The 22,241-nt window shown below is 35.0% G+C and overlaps 1 protein-coding gene and 1 long non-coding RNA gene across 3 annotated transcripts in view; one reads left to right on the forward strand and one right to left on the reverse strand.

Annotated features, from left to right (window-relative positions):
- The window catches only part of LOC136037243 (uncharacterized), a 303,458-nt gene that overhangs the window by 209,403 nt on the left and 71,814 nt on the right, over positions 1-22,241 (forward strand). The gene's annotated exons all lie outside the window — the stretch shown is intronic.
- The window catches only part of LOC136037241 (adenosine receptor A2b-like), a 157,513-nt gene that overhangs the window by 47,260 nt on the left and 88,012 nt on the right, over positions 1-22,241 (reverse strand). For both annotated transcript variants that reach the window (XM_065719856.1, XM_065719855.1), the window contains exon 4: positions 1,928-2,047. In XM_065719856.1, the coding sequence (XP_065575928.1) occupies positions 1,928-2,047 (120 nt within the window). The remainder of the gene's footprint in view (positions 1-1,927; positions 2,048-22,241) is intronic.

A 22,241-nucleotide genomic window follows, 5' to 3' on the forward strand; every position in this document is an offset into this window, starting at 1 on the left:
AATGATAAGACAAAATGCTCATGAAATTGCAGAACCACTTACCTATATATTTAACTTATCTTTGGCGCATGGACTGTGTCCGTCAGGGTGGAAGAAGGCCTTGGTAAAGCCGCTTCACAAAAGTGGCTCCAGGTCAGATTTTAAAAACTATCGGCCAATTTCAATCACGTCTATTTTTTGCCGAGTGATGGAAAAGTTGATTGTTTCACGCGTTCAAAAGTATTTTGACGGAAATCATCTTTGGAATCCTGATCAGCATGGTTTCCGAAAAAATAGGTCTTGTAATACTCAGCTTCTTGAGGTTACTTTGGATTTTCAACGTTTTGCCGATTTAGCTATACCCTTTGACTGCATTTACATCGACTTCTCGAAGGCATTCGACAAAGTCTCAATACCCACCCTTCTTAAAAAATGTGCAGCTTATAAATTGGGTAAAAAAAACAATTGTATTTATTGCTGATTATCTAAATGGACGAACTCAGCAAGTTGTTGTTGGTGAAGCTATGTCATCCTCAATTGATGTGTTAAGCGGAGTCCCCCAGGGTAGCTGCCTGGGTCCAATTTTATTTTGTTTATTTATTAATGATCTGCCTTCCTCTGTTCAGCATTCTACTGTCAAGATGTTCGCGGATGATGTAAAACTTTATCTACCAGTACGAGACCAAAATGATGTGCAACTTTTACAGGAGGATCTTGACTCTCTAACTTATTGGTGCGAATCTAATTCCATGTTCATAAACCCTTCTAAGTGTGTTGTTCTACACTATGCTCGTAAACTCCCACCTGTGCATACTTACCAGCTGTCTGGCATACAAATCCCTTCTAACGAAATAGTGCGTGTTCTTGGTGTTTACTTTGATACCCAATTGAAATTTGATAAGCATGTTTCGGAAATTGTAAAGAATGCGAATTATCGTTTATCGTCTATAAGGAGAAGCGTTAGTAGGTTCAACCTTCGTAATTTCTTACTACTATATAAATCAATGGTCCGCCCTCTTCTTGAGCATAATACTTCTGTTTGGTTTCCATTAAGTCTAACGGATGAGCATAGGATAGAAAAGGTTCAGAGAAGGGACACTAGATTGGTCCCATACCTTCAGCGCCTTTCTTATCCGCAGAGACTTTCTAGGCTTCAACTCCCGTCGTTGAAGTTTCGTAGACGTCGCAATGACCTTGTAAATGTGTTTCGTATAATTAAAGGAGTGGATGATGTTGATCCAAATTTATTTTTTAAATTTAGCCATTATCACTCTACTCGTCAGCATGATTATAAATTATATCCCCCAAAACCACTGAAAAAAATTGGTCAATTATCTTTTGTTAGTAGAGTTGCCGGACCATGGAATGATTTGCCTTTGGAGGTTGTCGAGGCAGAGAGTGTTCGAATTTTTAAGAGTGCATTAGTAAATACGCCTTTCTATTTAGACGCTTTTGTTGTGTAGTGTCGTTTTATTTAGAAGTTTTTGCTATTTAATTTGTCGTTGCCAATTTACTTTAGATTAGTATTATGAATTTGGGTTTTTTTGTTTTTGCGACAAGCATTAATGCTTACCGCTATTCGTAATAATAAATAAAAAAATAAATAATATCTGTCCGTTTTAAGTTTTAATGTTGCTCGTTACTTTTAGTAGAAAAAAGTCTTTTATTTAATTACTGAGATGGCGAAACTAATACTATGAATTCAATTCAGGGGGAGGAATGTTTAACCTACCTCTTGCATATTTGCTGGTCTAGCTCCACCCAATCGTCCTGTCTTAAATCTTAATAATGTCTTGAAAATAATGAATGTTTCAATAATCTTCCAACATGCACACATGAATCAACAAAAAAATCAAAAAAGAAAATAACAACCGTTGATAAAAAATCAAGCCTGTAAAATAATAATCAGCAAATAAAGATTACAACTGTAAAATATGTCTCAACTTACCATAAGCAGTGCAATTTTGACCTCCCTTCTGATGAGATCTGCATCCAGCGTAATAGCTATTGCTCGATTTTGACGCCAAGCAACCCAAAATATTCGACAATATAATAATGTTGTTACAGCCTTAAAAAGACAATTTTTGTAAATGCAGTGCAGGAGTGATTAGAGGGAGGGGAGTAGGAATAGGATCAAATAGTAAATGTTTGAAACTTTTCAAAAGATTAGGAGTAGGATCAGAGAGTATAGCAACAACCTTACATCTCCTTATTCGTCTTAATTTGATAATACGAATAATCATTTGTTCACTCCAAAGGCCCTAAGGGCAGAACAACAAAAATTAGAAGTTATATCCTTATTAATTCACATTGTAAAAACAAAATCATTAAACTATATACAAAAATCTATTTCTCTGCTCCTTTTCTAGTCTGGGAAATCGTCCAAATCCTTACACAATTGAAAATCATTCTATACTCTACTCACGTATAGTGCACTTCTATACTGCGATATAAATATCATTCATATTTGACAAGATTTTGATAGTGTGCACCACATTAAGGGTTAAACACTAATGCCCTATTCTGGGGCATTGTGGCTTGGATTTGGAAACTTACGCTCTATATTCACCGCCATCTATCTTGTACACCGTATGGACACAATGCGCAACATACTTGAAAAACACAACACAGTCCTGGCTCAATATTGTAGCACTGGACTTGTAAATAGCTTTTAATTTAATTTACCTTAAAACATTGGTAGGAAAACTGTTACATGAATTTCAAGTTGATCCTCATTTAGTTAGAATAATTGCGTCTATAGTCTTTAGTAGAATTAAATAAAAAAAAACGAGTTTTTTTAACTGAAAGTAAGGAGCGACATTAAAACTTAAAACGCACAGAAATTACTTCGTATATGAAAGAGGCTGCTTCCTCATCAACGCCCCGCTCTTTACGCTAAAGTTTGACTCTTTCTCTCAATTCTTCTTTTTAAAACAGTAAAAAACTCAGACTAAACTTGATGAAACTTATATATTTAAAACCAGCATTAAAATGCGATTCTTTTGATATAGCTATTGGTATCAAAATTCCATTTTTTAGAGTTTTGGTTACTATTGAGCCGGGTCGCTCCTTACTACAGTTCGTTACCACGAACTGTTTGATACAATTTGACAAATACATAAACGTATATTCTGATGCCTTACAAATTTGCAATGGTTTAACCCAGAATCATCTTAGGTCTAGTTATGGCACTTAAACAATAGCCCCTCCCACAACTTTGGTCCACTTCTGCGACCGCATGTGTGTCCTCATAATAAACATTTATTAATGTATACAAAACTGGTGCTAATGTGCTTAAGTTAAACACTATGAAATCCAAGTGAACTGAAATTTTTTAAACTTTCCATTTGGTTGTTTCAAAATTCTAACATTTTTAGGACAGTACGAAATTTTGTCAGTGTTGCCTCATTGAACCAGGAAAATAATTAAGCAACCCTTTTTTTTTTATTTGACAACGAATTTTGTCCGCAGAAATCCAAACATTAACAATTGACTGATTCCCGAAGACACTACACCTTGAAAGGAAAGCTATACTTTCCTCAGCCGTTTAGTGTTTTAGTGTGTTTAGCGTTTTAGCTTATTTTTGGCTCATTTTTACCCACTTTTTTAATTTGCCGCTACTACTACCAAAAATCACAAATCTGCACATTGGTTCTTATTAATTAAAAAATGAATTGCAGATTTTTCCTAACCTTTAAAAATAAGGACGGTTTCTTAAATTCCGCTTAACCTACTCAGACAGTCATATTTCATTTTCACTGTCCTTTGTGCTTCAAACTTCTTCTTCTTCTTATGTTTATGAGGTCTGTGGATCAGTATGATGTCCATTCACCTCTTAGACATTACAGGAAAAACGTTTGACGAAAAAACATCAAACGTCCTTCGCAATGGGAAATTTTAAATATTGAAAATTTGATATCCGATTTAAGATAAGTATGGTGTTGTAAATTTTCGCTTAACCAACTAAAACAATCGTATTTCATTCTCATTGTCCTTGGTAATTCAAACGTTCCAAGCAATTGAAAATTAGAATATTGAAAATTCAATATCCTACTTAAGACAAGAATGTTCTTGTTAATTTCTGCTTAACTAATTCCAACAATCAGATTTACTTTTCACTTTCCTTGGTCTTCAAAGGCTGGATGGAAGTACGCAATGTATGTTGACACGAAATATTATACTTTGATGAATTGTAATAAGCCTTCTGAGGTTGTACCGTAGACCAAAACCCAATAGAAAAAGAAACTTTCACTAGCGATAAAATTTTGTAATTAACCTGGCATTCAACGAACTTCATTTTACCAATGACAGAAGATATAAAATCCATTCCTAAGAAAATGTTGCCTTTTTATAGCAATAAAGTATATACTGAAAGAGATAAAACAGGAAGTAGAATAATATTTTACCTTTCCTCCCAAGGCAGGAATAAAAAAACCATAAATAAAACTTTAAAATTTTTATATTTGCCTCTACAAAGTTTTATACACTTCTTGCCCTAAACTCCCTTATTTTTGAATCATATATTTTGATTATGCTCTATTTCCTTACTAAAGTAATTTTATGCAAATCAAGAATAGGGGAAAGGGACAAAATTTTACATACTTCGATTATTTTGCGATGCTGATCAAGAATTGGTTTCGAAATGCAATCTATCTCTTTCCAGACAGTTAATTTGGTCAATGATCTGTATTTTTCTGTTTCTCATTTGTTATTTTTTCTTTTGTTATTTTTTTGTCATTCCTTTTCTTTTGTTAAAGAATAAGTAAAAGTTACAGAGCTAAATATAAGTTAATTGTTTGAATTTATAATTTCTCTAAATACGCGCTAGGGTATTTCAAAATAAAGTTCGTAAATTAAAACCCAAAATATGACTCATTATGCTCACCTAAAAGACAGTTGTGCCTTTGTGATTAATTTGGATGGCTGCTATTGTAGGCTGTTAAAAATAGTTTCAAGATGAAATTAAAGTTTTTTTTTTGCTTTTCTGAAAGGTGTTTTTGGTGTTTAAAAATGTTGACCATGGGGAAAATATTTATGATGACGCCGATAATTTCATGCAACATAGACGTTTTCGAATAACATAGGATTTTCATTCACGTTTTCAGGCAATATAGGGCATGCAACATAGACGTTTTCATGCAATTTAATAAAAAAAACAAGTTTTTTTAACTGAAAGTAAGGAGCGACATTAAAACTTAAAACGAACAGAAATTACTCCGTATATGAAAGGGGCTGTTCCCTCTTCAACGTCCCGCCCTTTGCGCTAAAGTTTGACTCTTTCTCTCAAATCTACTTTTTAAAACAGTGAAAAACTTTAGCGTAAAGAGCGGGGCGTTGAGGAGGGAACAGCCCCTTGCATATACGGAGTAATTTCGGTTCGTTTAAGTTTTAATGTCGCTCCTTACTTTCAGTTAAAAATAAACTTGTTTTTTTATATTTAATTTCTGAACGTTTTTGAATTAATTCATGTTTTGATTTTGGTTTTCCGCACATGAATACTTAGAACGAAATTTGTATATTTAATTTTTTTGGGCTAAATGGCTTTTTCTTAGTTTTGATCGGACGGCTTTGAGAAAAAAGGAGTGGGGGAGGAGGCTTAGTTGCCCTTCAATCTTTTGGTTACTTAAAAAGGCAGCTAGAACTTTTAAATTCTTACGAACGTTTTTATTAATAAAAAATATACGTAACTTCCGAATTAACTTTCGTAACGAACGTCTATATTCGTATATTTTTATTACGTATATGAGGGGGTTTTCATCCTCTTTAATACCTTGCTCTTTACACTAAAGCTTAAATTTTGTCCCTATTTTTTAAGAATGTCCCCTGAATCACAAAGTCCGTAGAAGAAATAGTTTGAATTACTAAAAATACTTTAGCGTAAAGAGCAGGTATTTAGGAGGAGATGAACCCCTCATATGTGTAATAATTTCCGTTCGTTTTGTTTTAATGCTAATCCTTACTTTCAGTTGAAAAAACTTTTACATATTTATATTTTCATTGTTTTTTGTTTTAAATAATATTAGAAAATCCTGCGCCCCCTTCATAGAAATTCTCTCCTCCCATGACAAATCCTTCCATGGAAAGATCCTCCCATGTTATCCCCTCCCCTCAACCCCCTCCATATACAAAAAAATTCCCCTGAAAACGTCCGTACACTTCCCAATAACCATTTCTATATGTAAACACTGGTCAAAGTTTGTAACTTCTAGCCCCTCCCCCGGGGACTGTGAGGGAGTAAGTTCTCCCCAAAGACATAGTTATTAAGTTTTTCGACTATGCTGAACAAAATGGCTACCTCAGAATTTTGACCCGTTGACCTTGGAAAGAAAATGAGCGTGGGAGGGGGTCTAGGTGCCCTCTGATATTTTTGGCCACTTAAAAAGGGCACTAGAATTTTTAACTTCCGGTAGAATGAGCCCTCCCGCCATATTCTAGGACCACTGGGTCGATACTATCACCCCTGGGAAAAAAAACAAATAAACACACACGTGATCGGTGTTCTGGCAAAAAAAAACGAAATTCCACATTTTTGTAGATAGGAGCTTGAAAATACTACAGTAGTGTTCTCTGATACGCTGAATACGGTGGTTTGATTTTCGTTAAGATTCTATGTTTTTTAGGGGATGTTTCCCCCTATTTTCCAAAATAAGGGAAATTTTTCTTAGGCTCGTAACTTTTGATAAGTAAGACTAAATTTAATGAAACTTATATATTTTAAATCAGCATAAAAACAAATTCTTTAGATGTATCTATTAGTATCAAACTTCCGTTTTTAAAAGATTCGTTTACTATTGAGCCGGATCGCTCCTTACTACAGTTTGTTACCACGAACTGTTTGATATAGGATTTAACACCTATACAACTAGGTATAAGTGTCCTTATGCGTAGCAGTTCTATACCTAGGCTTGTATGATTTATATGCTAACGGATTCAATATATCACGTATCGTGTAAGTAATTATAAATTTCGTGCATAAAGAACATCAATTTATTGAGTGTTGCAGTTGAATTGACATTTTATAGATCTTTACTCTGATTTGCGTATAAATCTGTATAAATGGTTGCCAACATCGAAGACATTAGCGTATGTTTATGGGATTTTACAAGAGGTGATGCTAGCTGACGAGAAAAATCATCTCAGTGGGGAGTTTGACCCAGAGTCATACTAGTCAACATGTTTGGGGAGGGTAGAGGGATTTTACCGACTGGCTGGTCATTTTTACCCACTGTTTTTTTTATCAATAATTAGTATAATGCCCGTTTTGAATATGCTCTTTATTATCCGTACACAAATTTTTGACGGTGTCGGAAAAAATCTTTGCTCTTCGTTCCACGATTTTACCTATTTTTTTTTTTTATCGATTGTCCAAAAATATTGGGGGGCTAACCCTCCCCCAATACGTGACAGCCCTGGTTTCACCTGGATGGAGGATATTACTTGCAATGATGGTGGATGCTGTGAATATAAAAAAAGTAGAGAAGCCGATTCAAAGTAAGAATAGGATATTGAAAGCATGGTAATCATAGTAGTCAAGTATGGCTTAGCTTCGAATGGTCGAGGAAGATATATTACATGTTTTCTAACAGACTTATCTAAGAATAATTCAGTACTTGTTTGACTGGCAATAAACAATAAGCTGTGTGATAAAAGTGGCTCGATTATAATTTGTACGGCTATCAGGATGACTAGGTCCCGTTGTATAGATATTAATTAAAATAAACAAGCTTTCTTAATTGAAAGTAAGGATCGGCATTAAAGATTAAAACGAACAGAAATTATTCCGTATATGAAAGAGGTTGTCCCCTCCTCAACGCATCGCTCTTTACGCTAAAGTTTGAGTCTTTATCCCAACTCTACTTTTTTAAACAATACAAACTTTAGCGTAAAGAGCGAGGCTTTGAGGAGGGGACAGCCCCTTTCATACACATGATAATTTCTGTTCGTTTTAAGTTTTAACGTCGATCCTTACTTTCAGTTAAAAACAACTTGTTTTTTTATATATTTAATTAATTTAATTAATATATTGGTGGATGAGAAGCGTGAGAAGTTGCATTGGCCTTGGGTGATTCGATGCTGCAATGAGCAGCTAGTAGCAGTAGTAGTAATAAATGATCTACTAAGCCGAACAACGATCTTTTGATAACCTGAGTCTTATGAATCATAGGCAGCGCAAAAGGACTACCTAAGTAAAGAACGATGTTGGCACAATGTACTATTCATTATTTCTTTTGTCTTACATCAGGGCACTTTGTATCGAAGGATTTGTCGTAAAAACTTTAAAAAGGGCTCATTCGGTTGGAAATCGAAACAGCTAGTGCTCTTTTTAATAGGTGAAAGTAATTGGAGGGCAACTAACCCCTCACACACGCCCACCTTTTCCCCAAATATATCCAATCGAAATTTTGAGATAGCCATTTTGTTCAACGTAGTTTAAAAGTCCGGTAATTATTTTTTTGAGGATGACAACCATCCCCCACAGCTAACAGGATGAAAGTTGTAAGTCATGCCCTGGGGGCATATAAGGTTTTTATAGAAAGTGCTGTCGTGGGAACTTCGAAAAGAGCTCGTTCGACTGGAAATTGAGAGGGCTAGTGCCCCTTTTGATAGTTGAAAGTAATCAGAGGGCAAATGCCCACACCATGCCCTTCATTTCTTCAAACACATCCAATCAAAATTTTGATATAGCCGCTTTGTTCAACGTAGTTGAAAATTCTGGAAATTGTGTCATTGAATATGACAAACCCCAAAAACCTCAGGACAAGGGTTGTAAGTTATACTCTTGGGACATGTAAGGTTTTTTTAGAAAGTGTTGTCGTAGAAACTTCAAAACAGGCTCATTCGATTGTAAATATGAACTACTGCCTTTGTTATCAGTCAAAAGTGATTGAAGGGTGAATTAAGCCTCCCCCATCACGCCCGTCGTTTCCTAAAACACTTCCAATCAAAATTTTAAAATAGCCATTTCGTTCAACGTAGTTGTGAAGTTCCGGAAATTATGTTTCTGAGCATGACAAATCCTCCCAGCCCTAAGGGCAAGGGTTGTAAGTTATGCTCTGGGGGCATATAAGAATTTTATAGAAAGTTTGGTCATATAAAATTCGGAGGGGGCTCATTGCACTGGTAATCAGAAGCTCTAGTTCCATTTTGTAGAATCAAAATGGTTAAAGGGCAGCTACCCCCCCGCCCGCAGACACACACACACGTAGCATTGTCCCAAAATTCATCTAGTAGAAATTTTGAGATAGCCATTTTATTCAAAATAGTTTAAGTATTATATAACAAAACTTCTGGGGTTAAAACAAACCCCCACATCCTGGGGGTAAGAGCTGTAAGTTGTTCCCCCGGAGTATTTAATGTTTTTATGGAAGGGATGGTTGCATAAACTTTAGCCGAGGCTCATTTGGTTAAAAATGAGAAGTTACACTTGCTGAAAAAAATGGAAAGGTTTTACTTTTATAGCTTTAATAAATAAAATATTATTAATTAAATTTGATTAATAAATATCAGTATATGTATATTTAACTGACAATGCACATCCATTTGTATTTTATTCAGTAAAATGCAAATTATGTTCTGGCCTTGGGAATGCATAAGGGTTTTGAGTCCTACTCATGTTAATTTTTGCTCGTTTTGTGTTTGACTAGGTTATTTGTTGTAATTTCTGTTCGTTTTGGGTTTCGTTTATTGATCGATGCTGACTTGTGGTAGTACTGCGCTTGGTAGATTATTTGATTTTATTTTTGCTCATTTTTTGTTAACTGATTTCTTTAGTTTTCTTTGAAAACTTATTTTGTGGATAAGGTTTTTTAATTAATAAAAATTAAAGTCTGAAATTGTAATCAATGGTATATATTGAGCAATATATAGTGCAATTTTCTTTTCGAATCCGAGCAAATGCAAAAACATATTAGTGGTTCCTTAGATACCAATAATAAAAAGAAGTGGAACATTAGCTCTAGATAATGAATTTAACCTAAAAGCATAAACAGTAGGGGGATTCGGTTTGAACCAGACGTGGGTTAAACTTCACACTCTCAATTACTTTGACAGCTATTAGCGGAAAATTCTATGAAAATTAGTTAAGAGTGCCATCTAGCGTTCGTGTCTCAAGAAAGAATTCCTAGTTTGGTTGATTGAACTTTTCAAAAGCTAAACTGCAAGAACTGTTTTAGAACTGCCAACTTTTTTTCTTGCACCCTGAATATTTCTGTGTTAGACCAAAAGCATAATACCGGAAAGTTTTTCACTTGTTTCTCTAAATTTTCTTGTCTTTCTGGAATAAAAAAAAATCTATCTGCCTTGTTTTTTTGGCTCTTGACATTCTCTTTCAGATCGTGATTGGGGCGGGGGAGGGTGTACGCTTCAACCTACATGGGTATGAGCAGAAAATTATTTTATTTTTTGCTTACGACCGTATTTCTTAGAAATGCCCAGAGAGTACAAACGAAAGTCGCTTGGAGGCCACGGTCTACATCATAAAAATCTGAATAAGACATTCCCAGCACATTTAAAATGGATAAAACTCATTAAAGCGACTGTGGCTCTAAAAATTTAGGAAAAACCTCCTTCTTAATTACCTGAAAAAGGCAAAAGATGGTATAAACTGTGGTGAAGTTAAACCTGAAGCCAATATCGATAAAGCAATCAGAAAAATTGAGAAATATTCAGGACAATGCGCAGATTTTTTCTAACAAACAAGAGAGGGACGTATGTAACTATCACGTCGCTGTATCAATGGTGAATACGTTGTTGCAAATTAAATTGAAACCCAACCATCTTGGACAGAACAAGAAAGCGTTTAAAAAAAAATAGCTAACTACTTATTTGAAAAGACACTCCAATATATCACTTCGTGCACCTGAGCCAGGTGCACGCCAAGCCACCAAGGCCAGGGCAAATGGCTAAGCCGGGCCAGGGCAAATAGCCAAGCCAGGGCCAATGGCTTCAAAAAAATTGTCGTTTCAATTTTTTATGACAATCTGCTTGATGTCTATGGCGTGTATCAGCTCAAAGCTGAGCACATTTATAATGTCTTTGAGATTGCTATCTCGCGGTTCTGAATATGCCAAGAGCTGTGTCACCAACAGGAGTTGAACAGGTACTAAAAATCATGTCTGTTGAGCGTGAATCAATGCAATCGGTGGATAGATCCCGCTAGTTTTTACTTTCCAATGAAAAGAATTCCAGTCTGGGAAAGTACGAAGAGGTCCTTGTGACTCCCTTGGGCTGGCACACCCGTAGGAATGGATGAACAATAAGACTTTTTTGTTAACTCTACAGCGTTAATGGAAGCACTGACGGTTTTCAAAAGACAAACCCCATCTCCTTTTATTAATAATTATGATAGTCATTTTGATTTGATTTGTATTTCTGTCAGCAAAGATAATGGTGTTGTTCTTCTAGTTTTTCACAACAATGATCCCAGTGGTTCTAATTCTTGGATACTGGTGTTTATGGTCTTTTCAAGAGTGGCCTTAAGCCTAAGCCTTATGAATGGCTCCAGTTGAACCCTAGACAAAGGGTTTCTATTCATCAAATGGCTAAGATTTTTATTGCACTCTTCCTTGAAGATTTTACTCTGGCCAATGTCTATTCGTTTTTCAAAAGACCGAAGTTTGTTCTTTGGACAGAAATTTGTTCAGTGAGATTGAATTCCTCCCATATCAAGCAAGTTCAAATCAGATAAATGCAACAGGCTTGAAACATAATAAAATTTGCCTGTCTGAGGCCAACGATGACAGTTCAACTCCTGGGCGATCAGCTGACACCATTCTTACTGTTGGGCAATCAGCCCCCTCCCAGCCGTGAGGTCAGTTGGCCATAATAACCAAGAAGTGACTAGATCTTTATCACGTATAGGAAATGTTGATTCAATCACCACCTAACGGGTAAATTCAGGAGATTCACGGACATCCCCGAAGAAAGAAAATTAAGGCAAAAAAAAAATGTAGAAAAGGAGAGAAAAGGCAAGCTAAAAAAAACGCCACTGGTGGATCTCTAATTGCAAGATTAATCTGATGTGGTATTACATTTTGGTGAAGAAGAAAACCATGATGACAAGTCGCTCAGCCCGTATTCCTTGTCAAGAGGATATCACGTCCTTGTAAAGTTCCAGCTAAAGACGTCAACCCACTGCCAAGTTGGGTTAGTTCATTATATTGCGAAAGGCGTAGCTACAATCACTTTCCTACAGATTAGAAAATGGTGCAACTGTAGATTTTTCTGATATTCTCCAAAGCATGCCAAAGCCTTTCTTCCAGCAGAGGAAGCAGCAGAGTGTTTCGAAGCTTTCGCTTTGAATTTGATTTCTCCTCACACAGTATCTGTTAATCATCTAAGTCGAGACGCTTTATTTCTTTTCCATTCTAATTTATATAGTTTTGTATAACTGTTTTCGAAGTAGAAACACTGTTATTTGGATGAATTGAGTGATTTTTCAGGGCTGATAACAGTTTTTGTCACTTTTTAGGCTGTTCAGATCAAGCCCCTCTGTGTCAGAACCAGTCCCATTAGGTGGTGTTGGTTCGGACACTTTGACCACGAGTAGAAATGCAGACTATGAGGAAATTTGCAGCAAATCTAAGAAAATTGCCAAACATTCCTTATTCCGATTCTAAAGATTCAGATTGCTTATTCTAAAGTAGCCCCCTAATGTCTTTGGTCAGTCGGTTAAAAAAAATACTTCGGTAAAATTCTTTATTTAGTTCAATAAAGATGACAAAAACACTGACATGTCATCTACAGAAATTTTTTAACTTGATCGGTAAACGCAGCACTTTTACCGACTCCTTTCGTGATTTTAGAGATGTTGTCACAACTTTCCATTTAGTTAAATAATCAGCACTAAAATAGTGACACGATAGAGCGATGATTCTACGCATTGAATTCGAAACGGACATTATGCTAATTATTGACAAAAAAAAACAGCCGGTAAAAATGACCAGCAAGTCTGTAAAATTTCTTGCTCCCCCCAATAATTTTGGCTAGTAACGACATTGGGGGCTATCCCTTCCTCGACCTTCCCTTTTTATGCTAAAATCTAAAAGCCGTTATAAAATAATTTTCATTCAAAATCAACGGGCCTTGTTTTTTAGTAGTCTTTCCGGAAGAGTCAGGACGAAAAATCAAAATTTAGGTTAAAGAGGATAAGGAAGGAGTAGCCCCTCTAATAAAAAAAATAATTTGTGTTCTATATAGTTATAGCAATGATACTAGAAAAGCTTTCGGTCCTTTAAGGGTTCTTTGAAGTATGAACAATGACTGTTTCAACATCTGAACCGAGTTAGCTTCATTTTTCCTCTGATGAGTCGCTAAAATCATCCACACCACAGTTGGGATGACAGGACCATAAATCGTCCGCATGCCGCTATGACTGGAGTAGCTAGTATCAGCCTTTTTCATTTTGATTTATGCAACCGCAAAATACAAAATGTTGATCATTTAGTTAATCATTGATTTTTACTGGATATTTTTTATAACAAGCACTGCCAAAGGTCACTTATCCCTATTAGCTTAGCTTGCCAGGACCTATTATTATAGACTCACTCTTCAAATTGGGTCAGGCTTCTGACCACAAAGGGTCATTGCCTCCAGGCTTTGAGCCTAACAATACATTGGCAATATACCACGGATAGAATGAATAATATAATAAAATAAAAAGAACGAGGGGCAGAGAAAACAGAGGACATGCACTAAAATGTATTAAACCACACAAAGCCACAACACCGGCAACAGAGAAATCATAGAAAACGATGAAAATCTTCTAAATATTAGGTGACAAAGAAGAAAAAAAGAAAAAAATGATCTTGCTCGAAGACCTGCTGGTATTTTAAGCAACTATTAAGTAAGTATGTATGTAAGGAGGGGTGAGGGATGAGCTCCACCCTCCCCAAGACCATTTAAATGTTTTGATGCTCCAATATTTCGATATATTTATACTATTTCCAGCTTTGAAATTTATTATCCTAAATTTCGACCCCCCTCCTCATACACACACACAAAAACAAATGTTGCATACACGTCTGCTTCCAACCAAAGATTGCAACCAAAAGACTAGATGGGAACCGAGCAGCTAATACAGCCCTACATCCTAGAAATATGTCCTAAAAATCCTAGAAATACAAGCCATAAGACGAATTTCGTATAAGAATTCTGGCAATTCTTTTGATATAATTATTAGTATCAACATTCTATTTTTCAGAGTTTCGGTAACTATTGATCCGGGTCACTCCTTACTACAGTTCGTTACCACGAACTGTTTGGTGAATAAAAATAAAAAAGTTTTTTCTACTGAAAGTAAGGAGTGACGTTAAAATTTAAAACACACAAAAATTATTCTTTATATAAAAGGGGTTGTCCCCTCCTCAATGCCTCGCTCTTTATGCTGAAGCTTTTTTTTATTGTTTTGAAAAACGGAGCTGTGAGAAAGAGACAAACTTTAGCATAAAGAGTGAGGAGTTGAGGAGGGGACAGCCCCTTTCATATACGGGATAATTTCAGTTCGTTTTAAATTTTAATGTCGCTCCTTACTTTCAGTAGAAAAAACTTGTTTTTTTTCATTTAATTTCTGATCGTTTTTTAAATAATGCCTCGAATGAGCCCTCTTCTGATATTATATGACCACTGGGCTAATACAATGATCCCAGCAAAAAAAAAAAAAAAAAAAAACATGCATCTGTGATCTTTCTTCTGGAAAAAAAATTACAAGTTTCAATCAGATATGAGCTTAAAACCTATTCAGTAGGGTTATCTGATGCGCTAAATCTTATGATGTGATTTTCATTAAGATCACTTGACTTTTAGGGGGTATTTCCCTTTTTTTCAGAAACCTGGAAAATTTTCAAAGGCTCGTAACCTTTGATGGGTAAGACTAAACTTCGGTTACTATTGAGGCCGGTCGCTCCTTACTTAGGCTACAGTTCGTTACCACGATTAGTTGAACCATAATTTTCTCAGCTTTTTATTTTTGTTGTTATTACATATATGAGGGAGTTGCCCCCTCCTTAGCACCTCGCTCTTTACGCTAAAATGTTTGTGAATTTGTATAAATAATATTATTCTAATTAAACGGGCCTTGTGTGTTACGAGTTATTCTTAAATAATTGGAACAAAAAGGTCAAACATTACCGTAAAGAATGAAGTACTGAAAAGGGGGCAATCCCCTCATATACGGAATAATTTCTGTTCGTTTCAAGTTTCTATGTTGTTCCTTACTTTCAGTTGGAAAAAAACTTTTTTTTTTTATTATTTAGTAACAACTACAAACCGAAAATAGACAATATCCTTGGTTTATTATCCCTTAAAAATCATAGCTAAAAAGATGCTTAAGATAATATAGAATGGTAAGATTGGCCAAAAAATAATACAAACAATTTATTGTTTATAATCGCCATTATTTAACAAAATTCGAACTTTCACGTAATGAGCGTAGTACTGACGAGGGAAAGAAACTCCCTCATATAGGTAATATGAGGGGGTTCACCCCCTCGTTAACACCTCGCTCTTTACGCTAAAATTCGTATTTTGTTCATCAAACAGTTTGTGGTAACAAACTGTAGTAAGGAGCGACACGGCTCAATAGTAACCAACACTCTAAAAAATGGAATTTTGATACCAATAGCTACATCAAAAGAATTGCATTTTAATGCTGATTTTAAATATATAAGTTTCATCAAGTTTATTCTTATCCATCAAAAGTTACGAGCCTGAGAAAATTTGCCTTATTTTAGAAAATTATTTTAAAAAGTCATAGAATCTTAACGAAAATCACACCATCAGATTCAGCGTATCAGAGAACCCTATTGTAGAAGCTCCTATCTACAAAAAGGTGGAATTTTGTATTTTTTTGCCAGAAGGCAGATCACGGATGCGTGTTTATTTGTTTGTTTGTTTTTTTTGTTTTTTGTTTTTTTTTGTTTTCCTTTCCCCAGGGGTGATCGTATCGACCCAGTGGTACTAGAATTTTGCGATAGGGCTCATTCTAACAGAAATGAAAGGTTCTGGTTCCCCTTTTTAAGTGACCAAAAAAATTGGAGGGCAGCTAGGCCCCCTCCCACGCTAATTATTTTCCCAAAGTCAACAGATCAAAATTTTGAGATAGCAATTTTATTCAGCGTAGTCGAAAAAATCTTTTTTGGTTGGGGGAGGGGTTTAGAAGAGGGGGATATGTTGGGGGAGCCTTCGATCGAGAAATTTGTCATGGGGGAAGAAAATTTCCATGAAGGGATGCGCAGGATTTTCTAGCATTATTTAAAAAAAAATGAAAAAATAAATATGAAAAAGTTTTTTCAACTGGAAGTAAGGAGCAGCATTAAAACTTGAAACGAACAGAAATTGTTCCGCATATGAGGGGCTCACCTCCTCCTAATACCTAGGTCTTTACGCTAAAGTATTTTTAGTAATTTCAACTATTTATTCTGCGGCTTTTGTGATTCAGGGGTCATTCTTAATGAATTGGGACAAAATTTAAGCTTTAGTGCAAAGAACGAGGTGCTGACGAGGGGTTGAACCCCTCATATATGTAATAAAAGCATGAGAATACAAAACTTCGTTACGTAAGCTAATTTATAAGTTACGTATATCATTTGCAAATAAAAACCTTTTTAAGTAACCAAAAAGGCTTCCTCCCCCGCTCCTTTTTTCTCAAAATTATTCGATCAAAACTATGAGAAAACCATTTAGCCAGAAAAATAAATATGCAAATTTCGTTTTAATTATTCCTCTGCAGAGAGCCAAAATCAAAACATACATTGATTGAAAAACGTTCAGAAATTAAATAAAAAAACAAGTTTTTTTTAACTGAAAGTAAGGAGTGACATTAAAACTTAAAACGAACAGAAATTACTTCGTATACGAAAGGGGCTGCTTCCACATCAACGCCTCGCTCTTTACGCTAAAGTTTTTTACTGTTTTAAAAAGAAGAGTTGAGAGAAAGATCCAAACTTTAGCGTAAAGAGCGGAGCGTTGAGGAGGAAGTAGCCCCTTTCATATACGAAGTAATTTCTGTTAGTTTTAAGTTTTAATGTCGCTCCTTACTTTCAGTTACAAAAAACCTGTTTTTTTTTTTTATTTAATATTCTTTAAGAATGCCCCTTGAATCCCAAAAGCCGTTTGACTAGAATAAATAGCTCTTTTGAAATTACTAAAAATATTTTAGCGTAAGGAGAGAGATATTGAACTGGGGGAGAATCCCCCTCATGTACGTAATTATTTCTTTTTGTTTTATTTTTTAATGTTGATACTTACTTTCAGTTGAAAAAACTTCTTTTTGAAAATTGGATTTCGGATGGTTTTTTAAAATAATACTCTATCCCCATGAAAAATCCTCCATCAAAAATCCTCTAAACCTCTCCCCTGACCCCCCCCCCACCAGAACAAGTTCTTCCTGAAAATGTCTGTAGGCTATACTTCCTAATAGCCAGTACTATATGTTCATAACTCGTTCAGTGCTATATGTAAACAGTACTATTATAACAGTAATATATGTTGCTAAGTTCATAACTTGCAGCCCCTCCTCTGGGTACTGTTGGGGATTATATCATCCTCAAAGACGATTTTTCGACTATACAGAACAAAACTCAAAATTTTGATCAGGTGACTTTGGGAAAAAATGCCCGTGGAAGGGGGCCTAGTTGTCCTCCAATTTTCGGCTACTTAAGAAGGACAGTAGATCTTTTAACTTTCGTTCGAATGAGCCCTCCTATGACATTCTAGGACCACTGGATCGATATGATCACCCCGGAAAGAAAAGCAAAAAAAAAGAAAAAAACAAACACGCATCCATGATCTTTCTTCTGGCAAAAAATACAAAATTTCACATTCTTACAAATAGGAGCTTGAAACCTTAACAGTAGGGTTCTCTGATACGCTGAATTTGATGGTGTAATTTTCAATATGATGATATGCTCAGGCTAGTAAATTTTGATAGCTAGGACTAAACTTGATGATCTTATATATTTAAAATCAGCATAAAAATCTAATTCATTTGATGCATTTGTTGGTATTAAAATTCTGTTTTTTAGAGTTTCGTTTGATATTGAGCTGGGTGGCCCCTTACTTACAGTTCGTTACCACAAACTGTTTGAAAAGGCTCAATTATTACAAAAACGTTTGTTTACACCCTTCACATGGAATATGAAAGGTTTTTTTCGGGACAAAATTTTTAAAATAAACATTAGTATTTGCAAGAATTATAATGTTGTTGCTACCTAAAGTTTATCCTTATAATTCAAGGCCAATAATTCAGATTTCTTATCCTTAAAATAGGCAACTTAATTTAGAGATTTAGTATTCATTTCTTGAACTATGAAATGCTGTTAAGATCATAATCTTGACAAATATGTGGTTTTATTTCCTAACGGGAGTTTATTATGTAATATAAATGATATTATCCGTTATGATGAGCGTATCTAATTTATTTAGTTCTCCTGAGTGCCAGGTTTCTAAACAGTCTAGAGCTTTTGATATATGCTAATTATTAATCTAAAAATACTTAGTTTTATTATATTCTTGGAATTGCTTCCAAAAACTCCGGAATGCGAAGTTTGAAAATTGTCTATATTCTATAGACACTATATATTCTAAAAGACTATATCCTAAAAGAGCAAAAAAACGACAAAAGAGGTATCCAAGAAAAGAAAAAACTAAATGGATGATTTGTTCATATTTTGAATGATGAATATTGTCAAGATATATTAAACCTAAAATAAGTTTTATTTTTTGTGCACTTCATTGGGTGGTGTAAAAAATGTGAAAAATTATGATTAGCGTATCTAATGGCTTGAGTACCAAGACTGCCAGATTTCTAAGCGGTCGATAGGTTTTCGTATATGTCATTTCCCTACCTATAAATAGTTAATTTCCTTATATTGTTAGAAATGTCTTCATATTTATAAAATGGAAAATTTTCAAAATTGCAAAAATAGTCGTACAAAAAAGAACTTAAAACCAACAAAACATAAAAAGAATCTAATATTTAATCAGTATTAAAATATGCGAAATTCATTAAATGCGAAGTTACCATTAATAGGCTATTGCCCCAAGACAGTTTGTATTATTTTATAAATGAGAAGAAAATACCTTAGAAAAAGGGTTGTGAGTACACTATTTCCGATACCACTTGAAAGTATCTTTCAGCTTCTTATCTAGAAGACGCAAAATTTTGCATTTTTCTATGAAAGATGATGGCAGATAAGTTTTTTTTTTTTTTTTTTACTAGGCACCCAAATATCAGGAATATCGTACCAGTTGTTGCATCATATGCATATACATATACATATACATAAAGCATATTATGAATATTAGCATATACATAAAGCATATATATATAGTATATACGCTGGATACATACATATGAATACAGCATATACATAAAGAGGACCTTTCAACCACAAACTAAAAGCCATAATGAAGCTTTTAAATTAAAAGACAAAGAGTTAAAGGTCAAGGCACTATCAAGCACAAACTTGCCTCTGCAGGAGGAATTACAAATGTATCCCAGGAGAAGGGGGCTGTATTGCAGGAGCAGTCCATAGGAAGTACATAATTTCCATAAACACTAGACAGGAATCAGTGCAAGAGTGTTCAACGCTAAGTAAAGAGCGATGTTTTTGCAATCTATCCTTTTAATATTTTTTTGTTTCATTTTTCCCTGGTCACTTTCGGAAGATCATTCGGACTTAGAAACATGGGAGGGGGCTTATTCAAAATGAAGCTAGAAGTGACAGCCCCTTTTCTAGGGTCCGAAATGATCAATGGGTGAAAACGTCTCAATACCCATTTTGTCCCCATGCATTCCCATAGTCCTCTTAGCATCAGATAAAAAACTTTGCGTCAGCCATTTCAGTCAAAATATTTGAATTGCCAAAATACAGAGCCCATACAAAGAACAAGGCCCATACAGCCCAATAACAAGCTTAGTTCAAGCTGTAGACTGGTTAGGTGAGAACCAAGCTTAATCCTGATTTATTGTAAAAATGATCCAAGTCTTGATTCGGGTCAAAATGTGCTAATTGCTGGCTCGGTGCAAAACAAGCTAAGTTCTGAGTGGAAAAAAATGAGCTGAGAGGGGCAATTTATCTATTTTTATTCTAGTCTCTCTTTCTTCTGAAAAATATTTTTTTAGAAATTCCCTTCAATATGCGTGCAGTGGGGAGAAGCCGAAACTTGCTTTTTTTCAGGTTTTTCACATAGACGCCGATTGTCTACGTTACGTAGGTTCCATTCTCTTGATTCTCTGCCTTTCGCCAGGAGTGTTATGCGTAGTTGGGGGCAAATTATTCGACACTTCCATTGTTTTCCTTCAGATTTGTCCAGGTACCTATGTGGAGCTGTGTTAACTCCGGCAAAGCTTATGGAGCCATATCCTTGAGCCCCGTCCATAATCTAGTAATTAGCGACACCCGGACTCGAGCCCCCGCTTTGAAGCACAAGGGATTGCCAGCCTCCTTTATTACAGAAACATTTCAATTGAAACATAAAAGGTTACATTCATGTGCTTACCCATGTGCTATCCCCCCACGCCCAAAAAAGAAATAATGCAAAAAGGACAGCCCTAAAATTCATTTAAGATATTTCTGACCACACACCGTGAGTATGGATTTAAGGGACGCTTTTACAGGAATGATTACCAATGTCCAGTCATTATTATTCAAAAATTTTATTTAATTTTAATTTTATTAAAATTTTAATTATACAAAAAAACAATAGAGACTGAACGGTAGTGGCTGCTTCCTTCACAATTAAGAGAACCGTCAATTAAACAGGTCAAATCAACGAACTGTAAGTAAAGAACAACTCTTGTCAATAGCTTGCTATTATGGTGGATGCCAGCATCTATTTCGTATGGGGACGAAGAGGATGCCCAAGCCCCGGAAAGTCCATTTTGAGGTTAATTTTCTAAGACATTCATGACAAGTACTTCAGATGAGTATATGATAGATACTCAGATGAATATAGATCAGACATCTTGCATCAGTTGATTTTGAAGACGGTTTAACTCGTAATTGGATCAATACAAGACTAATTGTGCCATATAAGTCCTGAGAGGGCGAAAGGCGTGGAAAATTTCACCTCTTTTAGTTACAGAAACAATTTTTTTTTTAAATTGAATTCTCATTTTTACTGTCAAACTGCTATGATAAAAAGTTTAACTTAAGTGTTAAGAGTGGGAGTCTATGTAGGACAATCGTTTATTGTTATTAAAAGCAAATGGACCTAAAGAAGTCATTTTCCTTGAAAAATTGTCATGTAAAAGTCAAACTTAATTGTTAAAAGTAAGCATTAAGGCGAATAGTTCTACTCCTACTTAAGAGCAAACTGAATATGAATTTTACTGGCCTTGCCAAAAAATGGCCGTTTTTTCCAATTTTTTCCCATTTTCATTCCGCATTGGGGTACACGAATACTTCGATGACTGACTTTTATCCCGTTATATCGCCCTATGCTTCAGCAGTCCTTCTTGAAGTATTGGGGACGAAAACAAAAACTTTAGCGTAAATACTGAAACACCCCGCTCTTTACGCTAAAGTTTCACTCTTTATTACAACTCTACTTTTTAAAACAATAAAAAAAACTTTATCGTAAAGAGCGTTGTGTTGAGGAGTGGACAACCCCTTTAATGTACGGAATAATTTCTGTTCGTTTTAAGTTTAATGTCGCTCCTTACTTGCAATTAAAAAAAAATGTTTTTTTTTTTATATTTAGTATCTGAACGTTTTTGAATTAGTGGATTAGTGGATTTTAATTATTCATGTGCTCACCGCACATGAATAATTAAAACAAAATTTGCATATTATTTTTTTATAAATACAACTTTCCATAATACAACTACAGAAGAGAGAATAATGAAAACTTTTTTTCCCAAGACAGTGAACCAACAAAACCTATTTGAATATTTCGGCCGTATATCTAAGGGCCGTCTTCAGTAAAGAAAATAATAAACAATAAAACACTTACCAGGTTACCGGGGTAACCGGAAATTGGAGGGGAACTAGGCCTCCTCCCCCATTGCTTTTTATCAAAATTGTTCGATCAAAACTATGAGAAAGCCATTTAGCAAAAAAAAAAAAAAAAAAAAAAAATACAACTACAGAAGAGAGAATAATGAGGATTTTTTTTCCCAAGACAGTGAGCCAACAAAACCTATTTGAATATTTTGGCCCTATATCTAAGGGCCGTCTTCAGCAAAGAAAATAATAAACAATAAAACAATTACAATAAAAGTTTTCGGTTAAAAATCCATTCTTTTTTTTAAATAGCCTTGA

The sequence above is a fragment of the Artemia franciscana genome, chromosome 16, assembly GCF_032884065.1.
Source record: "Artemia franciscana chromosome 16, ASM3288406v1, whole genome shotgun sequence".
NCBI lineage: Eukaryota > Metazoa > Arthropoda > Branchiopoda > Anostraca > Artemiidae > Artemia > Artemia franciscana.